Raw genomic sequence first — 9,490 nt, 5'->3', positions numbered from 1 at the left:
AAAAAAAAAAAAAAAAAAAAAAAAAAAGACCTTAGCTAGACGTGAAAATAAAGCCCTAAACTGGGTGGTGGTGAGGCACACCTTTAATCCCAGGCAGAGGCAGGAGGATCTCTGTGAGTTCAAGGCCAGCCTGGTCTATAAGAGCTAGTTCCAGGACAGGCTTCAAAGCTGCAGAGAAACCCTGTCTTGAAATACAAACAAACAAACAACAAAAAATAAAAAAAGAAAGAAAATAAAGCCCTAATGACAATTTCCCTATGTGAAATCCCAATGCATGAAGCTCACAGACAGACACAACAGTTCTTACATATATTATTAGTTTCAGATAAGTAAATAATGACAAGAAGTCGGGCAGGAAAAGGGACAGTAAATATGACCCTCATAAACAGTGAGACTAGCTGGGTGGTGGCGGCACACTCCTTTAATCCCAGGACTTGGGAGGCAGAGGCAGAGCTCTGTGACAAGGCCACAAGAGTGAGTTCCAGGACTGGCTCCAAAGCAACAGAGAAACTCTGTCTCGACAAAAACTAAAAAACACTAAAAGAAACAGCGAGACTAGAGTGCTTTCTACACGCTGTTTCCAGAGAGGAGGCAGCGGCAGCCATCTTAAAGAAAACAGCTACTCAGGGATGAGCAAAATTGATAACCACCTGAAAAGATGAAAACGATATGGCCTCTGTGAATAAACAGGTATTTTTATGAATTTTAAAAGTTAATCAGAATTTAATGGTTTTTAAGAACACTGCAAATCAAAGTCCTTTAATAAATGCTACCAATAGAGGAACTTTTGGTCATATATCCCAGGCCAACCGTTCTTTAATTTTAGTATATCAACCTCTGTTTAATGTTCTGCTGTCTTTAAATATCCCCAAATATATAAGTCTAGAACTTCATGCCACTAAAGTGCTCAGTTAGGAGTCTAAGATTATGCTGTACCACAGAAAGACCGACACTCATGTGCGAAGAAAGATAGCAGCTTCCAGGACAGGCAGTAAAACAAGGAAAAACCAATTAAGTCTTGCATGTGTCTCCACATCATTGCTTCCCTGTCTGAGGAAAGGAGCCTGCTCTTTTGCTAGGTCATGTGGCTGGAATCCACTTGGTGTTCTGTGTTGAGAGGCCTAGAGTTCCATAGTGCTCTCCGCAGCAGTTGGGCGAGGTGGCTCTGAGGCTGGGTAACCTGTGCTTTCAGAGAAGCAGGGAAGGGCCCTCTAGGTATACTGCAGTTTCTCAGAAATGAAGAGTTCATCAAAGCAATGAATAACGGAAAAGACTTGTCTTCTTAGATAGGTTTTCTGTTATTTTCACTGGCCCGCCTGCTCCTGATGAATTGCTGTCATGTTTTTCTGTTGAGTTTTGTCATTATATCCCATTCAAGTATAAAAAATGCCTCTTTAAATTTGTGCTGGATTTTGCACTTGTCTCCAAAAATTTAAAACCATGGTCAACTGCTAACTTCTCCCCTCTTTTTCTGACACTTGTCTTTTGTCATTCATATCACATTTGTTATCCAGGATCATTCTTTATTTTTTTTTAGGATTTATTTATTTATTATGTACAGTGTCTGGCTCCATGTATGCCTGCAGGCCAGAAAAGGGCACCAGATCTCATAGATGGTTGTGAGCCACCATGTGGTTGCTGGGAATTGAACTCAGTGTTCTTAACCCCTGAGCCATCTCTCCAGGCCCCAGGATCATTCTTTCAACATCTGAAGAGGCATGCTCTTTAGTGCTTCTTATCCAGTTTTTAATATTGTCAAAGGACTTTTTATTGGTGATGTCATAGACAAGCATAATTCCCATGGCTCCTCTATAGTATGCTGTTGTGATTGTTAGGAATCTTTCCTGACCTGCTGTGTACCATATCTGAAGCTTAATTTCCTTTCCATTGAGTTCTATTGTTCTCATTTTAAAATCAATCCCGATGGTGGAGATGAAGGTGGTATTGAAGGCGTCCTCAGAGAAGGGGAACAGGAGGCAGGTTTTACTAACACAGCCAGAGTCGGTGATCAGCAGCAGTTTGAACAGATAATCGTATGTCTTCGCCATCTTCTCGCTCTGGCCCTCTCTGACCAAAGAAAGCAAGGAGGAAAGAAGGTGGTGGAAAGAGGCACCGAGGGGGCCTTGGGTGAGGGGGCGTGTCCGCCGAGCCACCTGCAACCTGCCCTGCCTCTTCCTAGTTATTTTTTATATAACTAAACTCCACTACCTGCAGGAAGCAACCCAAAGGGTACTCAAAGGAATGAAATCTGGCAAATGGATGTGTTCCATTTTGTATAATTTGGAAAATTAAAATATGCACACCATACCACTGATACCTATTCAGGTTTTCAATGGGCAACTGCTTTGAGTTTGGAAAAGGCTGATTTGGTAATCATACGTTTCCTAGACGTTATGGTCATCAAGGGTAACCTGCACAAATTAAGAGTGACAGTGCTCCATCCAGCATAATCTCTAGTAAAATCAAAGTTTTTTTTTTTTTTTTTTTTTTTTTGCTTATTACATATAAAGCACATTAAAGGTATACCACAGGCTGGGTGTTGGTGGCGCACGCCTTTAATCCCAGCACTAGGGAGGCAGAGGCAGGTGGATCTCTGTGAGTTCGAGACCAGCCTGGTCTACAAAGCTAGTCCTAGGACAGGCTCCAAAGCCACAGAGAAACCCTGTCTCAAAAAACCAAAAAGAAAAAAAAAAAAATAAAGGTATACCACATAATCCTACAGGGCAGGAAGTTATAGAAAGACCAAATTGAACTCTAAATAAAGACACCCAGAAATAGACTGCATAATGACTTACTAACTTTGAATTTGCTAAATGCTAATGAGAAAGGAACAACAACCGCAGAAGGACATAATTATCACATCTATTATCCAATGATATTAGAAAAACTATGGAATTAAATCAACCTGTCTAATTTAAAGATGTGCTGACCTCAGAATGGAAATTTTGCTTTTGTTTTCACAGAAGAAGAAGATATGGACACCACCAAAATTGATAAAGATTCAATCTGAACATGCTAGCTCATAAAACAATATGGCCATTCAATCTAATCTATAAAATTAAATACTTTTCATTTGATCAGATATAAATAGCCAACAGGGAACTTTCCCAAAATCAGGGACTGGAGAAGGGCTATGTTTTTTGTCTTTTCAGGAGAATGAAGGAATCCAGCTAAGGAATCTGAAGACCACTGGACCAATGAAATGTCGGGGTGGAGTGGGGGAAAAGGACAAATCACCCCCCGCCCCAAAATAGAAAAAGAGTAAATTAGCCTTTTGGTATTTCACATTTTCAAAGGATAAAATTTCATAAACCTTCCCAAATATCCATTTCTGCTTTTCTCTATAGACTTATAGTGCAAATGCTCTTTTTGTAGTACCAGTATAACTGATATTAACACTGGCTTTGGAGTTGGGATGTGGCTCCCAACTTTTCTAAAACCAAGCATGCTTGCTTATTAAAATAAAATGTAAAATGTTGGATTTGAGTCAGAAGAGCCACCTAATAGGGGACAGAAGAAAAAAAATTAGTTTATTGTCACTAATCACATAATCCTTATATTCTGACTCTTTAAAGCTTTTCTTTAGGCATAAACATTATCTCAAAACTTATAAAATTAATATACATATATTTAAAACATTTTTGTCATGATATTAGTGGTCATATAAAGTACTAATTTTAGAAAAAGGCTTCATCTAGCTTCCTGTAGCTGACTTCAGGTTTGAGCCTCTACCAGGTAACTAGAAATTAAGCTTTTGTACTCTGGATGGACATAACAAAGTATGGTCCTTTAATCTCTTTGAGATCTGCTGCACATAACATTTAAAATGTTTACGTTTTCTGCAGTGAACCAAGACCATGCCGAATAGTGACCTCTGACGTCTCCAAAAGGGAGGACGGGGGCCCCACAAGGATGAGCCCACCAAGACTACAATAATACTGCTAAGATGACCAACACCAGCAACTGCTCATACTGAAAATTTTTATTTTATTAAGATCTCCCTCCCCTCCCTCCCCCCAGGTATGTGTTTGTGAGCACACACCATAGCGCATCTGTGGAAATCAGAGGGCTGCCCCACAGTGCCGGTTCTCTGCTTTAATGTATGTAGTCCTGGAGATAGAAAGGGAGGTTTGGAAACAGGTACTTTTAGTAGATGAGCTGTCTCATTGGATTCTGTCCCACCACACCAGGGTTTCTCTGTAGCCATGGCTGTTCTAAAACTTGCTTGGTAGACCAGGTTGGCCTCCAACTCAATTCACTTTTTTCTGCCTCCTAAGTGCTGGGATTAAAGGCACGTGCCACTCTGCCTTGTGACTACTGACTTTTAATACTGAGATAAACTACAAAAATTTTAAGTGGAGACTGGTCCTAAGAAGAGGAAACAAACTTTCCATTTATTTGTTTGTTTGTTTGTTTTTGAGACAAGGTCTCACTGTGTTGTCCTTGTTCCCTAGAAGCAGCTGGCCAGGGCTGCTGAGACGGCTCATGTGGGTAAAAGTTGAGTGTCTTGCAAACCTGATGACCAGAGTTTGATCCCATGAATATATGGTAAGAAAGAATCAACTCACCACAGGTGTCCTTTGACCTCCACATGCATGCTGTGGGATGAACCCCCCACACACACACCACACATGATACACATTTTGAAAACCATTAAAAAGGGCTGGAAGCATGGCGTAGTGGTCAAGAGCACTGGCTGCTCTTCCAGAGGACCCCAGTTGAATTCCCAGCACCCACATGGCAGCTCACAATCACCTGTAACTCCAGTACAAGGGAAACTTGATTTCTTCTTCTGGCCTCCACATATACCAGGTGTGCACCTGGTGCAACGATAAGACACATAGAAGAGGACAGAAACTGGCCAAGGGGGTCAGGCTACATGCCAAGAAGGGAGGAGACTTAAGCAGCGTTGTCCACTTGTCACTGGGGTGAAGGTAAGAAAGCTATAAGACTGACAGAGTCGTGGAGTGTTCTGTGATTTCAAGAGCAGCTCTGGCTAGGGAATGTGTCTTACAAGAAGGCCCCTGAAGGCCAGTGTGTTAAGCTGGGAAGATGAAACCTAAACCGAAATGGAGACTCCAGGACCATGGGATACACACCAGAGAGAGGTGTGCGTGTAGAATCTAAGTGTGCTGCCTGCCGTAGAGATTAAGGGTTGGTGCTACTCAAGCCTTTTGTAGCCCAGATGATTATACGATGAGCCCCCAACGATGGAGATGGAACTATGGGATTTAGTGTTTGCTCTGCTAAATTTTTATTTTGCTTTGGTGTGATTGTTCCTTGTTATGCCTGAGTTCTTTCTTCTTAAAATAGGAATATTTACTCCGTGCTGTTAAGTTGAAAATATGTCTATGTATTTTTTTTTTAATTTTATTGGAAACTGATTTTTTTTTTTTTGAAATGAGGTCTTACTGTATAGCAATAGATAGTCTTCTTCCCAAGTACTGGGATTAAAGGTTATGTGTTATCACACCTGGCTAGAAACTCACTTTTACTTTTTTGAGAGAGGGTTTCTTTGTGTTGACCTAGCTGTCCTAAAACTCACTATGTAGGACCAGGCTGGCTTCAAACTTCAAAATACACCTAGCTCTGCTGAGTGCTGAGATTAAAGGTGTGTGCCACTAATGCCCAACTAAAAACTGACTTAATGTGCTACAAATTTTTTTTAAAAGATTTATTATGTATACAACATTCTGCCTTGATGTATGCCCGCATGCCAGAGGAGGGCGCCAGATCTCAGTACAGATGGTTGTGAGCCACCATGTGGTTGCTGGGAATTGAACTCAGGACCTTTGGAAGAGCAGCCAGTGCTCTTAACCTCTGAGCCATCTCTCCAGCCCCCTGTGCTACAATTCTGAAAAACTTTGCAGACTTCTAAAGATGGAGTGAATGTCCTTTACATTATAATATGGTAATGAGCCTTGGGCAAAAGTCAAGTGATGTGTGTATAGGAGTCAAGTTGACAAGTGGTAGAGTTATGACATTAGTATTAATTTTCAACTTGACAGAATGAAGACTCATCTGACCGATGATGAGCCCTTAGGCAATGCTTGTTGCCTAAGGATTATATTGATTATATTAATTTAATGTGGAAAGACTAATCTTAATTGTGGGTAGGACTGGACTACACTCATGGTAGAAAGTGAGCCAAAATAAGCCCTTTCTCCCTCATGTTGCTTTTCCTAGGGTACTTATCTCAGCAGCAAAAATAAGATAGTAATTAATTTCTAAACAGTGAGGTGAAGACTGGGAATGGCATGCAGTTTATAATCCCAGAATTTGGAAGATAAAGTCAGGAGGGCCAGTAGTTTAAGGTCATTGCTTACCTTTATGCAAGACTTTATCTTAACAACAAAAATAAACTCCCAAGCAAATAAACAATAAAAAGAAAGATCTATCTAAAGAATGTCCTTGATCAATGTCTGCTTTAAATGATGTCCCAGGAGAGCCCACTCAAAATTCTCATTTGGAAGAAAAAGAATAATGCCCGTTGCTTGGCTAATTCCATGATAAAACAAGAAAAGCAGGGCTGATGAGCAGATCAGTGGCAGAGTGTATTTCCCCTCCCTCTTTCCTTCTACCTTTCATGCAGAGCTCCAGGCTGCTCGCTAATTCACTGGGTAGCTGAGGATCTCCTTGAGCTTCTGATCTTCCTGCCTTCAGCTTGAGTGACAAAGTTACATGCATGTTCTCTGCCTAGTTCATGCTCCTGGTTCATGAAATACTTATGGGGATCCAATCCAGGCTTTATATTTGTTAGGCATACACTCTTATCAACTGAGCTACAGTCCCACATCCTTGGTGAGAAGTACTGGGAATGTCTTATAAATAAATGATAAAGAACTTGAACCCAGTAGAACTAAGAACAGAAGCACTTCACCTAAATTAAACATATATAGTTTATTATTCTTACCAATAAATTATGTGGACTCAGTACTCACCAACATGAATTGGTGCTGGGAACAATCCATATTCATGCTCTCCTGGAGTATATTCCAGCTTCTCTTTCTTTAACTGGATTAATCGGCTCTTTGGGCTGTGATGAGAAAAAGAGTAAGAAACAAAGGCAATTAAATTTCTTCCTGAGGTCAAATGAAAACAAATTATATCTGAAAAGATGATTCAGTATATAAAGGCACTTCCCATCAAGACTGACAACCCGAGTTAGAGGCCCTGGAAACTATATTATTAAAGGAGAATTAACTTCTGAACACTATCTTTTCCTTCAACATGCATGTATGCTGGCCCCTTTTCAATAAATAAACAGAAAGAAAAAATGTATCTAATAATGTACTTAAAAAAAAAAAACAACCTGGGGTTAGAGAAATGGCTCAGCAGTTAATAGCACTGCCAGCTCCTTAGAGAGGACCTGAGTTTGAGTCCTAGCACCCGTGCCTGCGACTGGTAAGGACCTGGCAACCTCTGTCCTCTGCATATACTCTCATGTACCTTTGAGCACCCATAAATATGAACATAAATAAAAAAATCTTAAATTCTGGAAATTCCCTTTAAAAAGAAGTTCTTTAATATTCTCTAACAATTTTATTCATTCAACAGCAGCCCTGGCTGTCCACGTGTGACAGTCTGTAGCCCAGACCACCTAAATTCAATCCCTGGAGCTTATGATGGGAGGAGATATGATGGGAAGAGAGAATTCAAAGCTCAAAGTTGTTCTCTTTCTTCCACAAATACACAAGGTCACTTATACTCATGCATACACATCATACAAAAACAAAACAAAAAGATTAATTAATTAATTTTATGTGTGTTTTGTTTGCATGAACATTGGTGTCACACAAATGCCTGGTTTTTGCAGAAGCCAGAAAAGGGCAATGGATCCCCTGAAACACCATGTGGGTGTTGGGAACTAAACTCAGGTCCTCTGCAAGATCAGCAAGTGCTCTTAACCACTAAGCCATCTCTCTAGCCATTGAAGATATTTTTTTTTGAAGGGGGCGGGGTTGAGACAGGGTTTGTCAGTATCTTTGGAGTCTGTCCTGGAACTAGCTCTTGTAGACCAGGCCGGTCTCGTACTCACAGAGATCTGCCTGCCTCTGTCTCCCAAGTGCTGGGATTAAGGGCGTGTGCCACCACCGCCCAGCTTAAAGATAATTTTTAAATGAATTTATGATTTATTATCAGTATATGTTGGGTTTTTATACTGTTTGGTCCAAAGTGAGTCCCCAAAGTAGCAGTGCTGATGACAATATTGCTAACAGAAGCTCAAACTTCCCTATCCCTCATGATTCTCATAAGGGAGGTCTGTTTACCAGCTAATTCAAACAGCCTGCACCCTGCTATCACAGAAAATACTTTCCCACAAGTTGCTATTCTCTGCCACCAGAGATAGCCTTAGCATTTTGATTCCCAATAATCTGTCCTTATACACACAGAGTAGCCCAGTTTGGGGGTTTCACTATAACCTCTCTGACATATACCTCTTTTATATGTATACATACCTGGGCCATGGAAATTGTTCTTGGGTAAAACAGGGTCATGATTGTAAAGAGCAGCTGTGCCGGAAACTCTACAAACACACCAGACCCCAAGGGCTGGGGCTCTTAAATTTAGTCTTCTTTCAGTTTTATACTTTTCTGCTATGTTCAGAGCCTCATAGCCAGGTTTCTTTTATTTTTTGAGACAGGGTCTCACTGCAATATGTAGCTCTAGCTGGCTAGGAACTTGCTATGTAGGCGAGCTTCAAATTCACAGAAATCCACCTGCATTACTCTAAAGTGATAGGATTAAAAAAAAAAAAAAACTTTAAAATTACCCCCTGAACTACTTGGCTGGCTAAGTGACTGTTTCAGGTTTTTGTTGTTTACATTTTTAAATAAAAAACTGAATTAAGGCCAGATGTTACAGCTCATGCCTTTAATCCCAGCACTTTGACTAGTTTTTAACTTTATATCATGAATACCTCCTTGGTGTTTAAAAACCCACACCCAGCTCAACGATGTTCATAGCAGCTTTGTTTGTCATAGCCAGAACCTGGAAACAACCTAAATGCCCCTTGATCAGAGAATGGATAAAGAAAAAAATGTGGTACATTTACACAATGGAGTACTACACAGCAGAAAAAAATAACGACAGCTTGAATTTTGCAGGAAAATAGATGGAGCTAGAAAACATTATTTTGAGTGAGGTAATCCAGCCATAGAAAGACAAGTATCACATGTACTCACTCATAGGTGGTTTTTAAACATAAAGCAAAGAAAGCCAGCCTACAAACCACAATCCCAGAAAACTTAGACAACAATAAGGACACTAAGAGAGACTTACATAGATCTAATCTACATGGGAAGTACAAAGTAGAAAAAGATAGCCGGGAGGTGGTGGCGTAAGCCTTTAATCCCAGCACTCAGGAGGCAGAGTCAGGCGGATCTCTGTGAGTTCGAGACCAGCCTGGTCTACAGAGCTAGTTCCAGGACAGGCTCCAAAGCCACAGAGAAATCCTGTCTCGAAAAACCAGAAAAAAAAAAAAAAAAAA

General features: G+C 40.5%; 2 protein-coding genes across 2 annotated transcripts in view; both read right to left on the bottom strand.

The window, feature by feature from the left end:
• The window catches only part of Ash1l (ASH1 like histone lysine methyltransferase), a 150,692-nt gene that overhangs the window by 69,667 nt on the left and 71,535 nt on the right, over positions 1-9,490 (bottom strand). Inside the window, exon 11 of the mRNA XM_050166355.1 lies at positions 6,942-7,036. Coding sequence (XP_050022312.1) covers positions 6,942-7,036 — 95 coding nt within the window. The remainder of the gene's footprint in view (positions 1-6,941; positions 7,037-9,490) is intronic.
• Positions 38-3,933, bottom strand: LOC126516120 (ras-related protein Rab-8B-like). Its single transcript, XM_050166354.1, has one exon. The coding sequence runs from the start codon at positions 2,046-2,048 to the stop codon at positions 1,608-1,610; it is 441 nt and encodes a 146-aa protein (XP_050022311.1). The 5' UTR covers positions 2,049-3,933; the 3' UTR covers positions 38-1,607.

Source organism: Alexandromys fortis, unplaced genomic scaffold, assembly GCF_014885135.2.
Source record: "Alexandromys fortis isolate MF-2015 unplaced genomic scaffold, M_Fortis_MF-2015_v1.1 scaffold_152, whole genome shotgun sequence".
NCBI classification, from domain to species: domain Eukaryota; kingdom Metazoa; phylum Chordata; class Mammalia; order Rodentia; family Cricetidae; genus Alexandromys; species Alexandromys fortis.
Note: the sequence above shows the minus strand (reverse complement) of the source record. Positions and strands in the feature narration are given on the sequence as shown.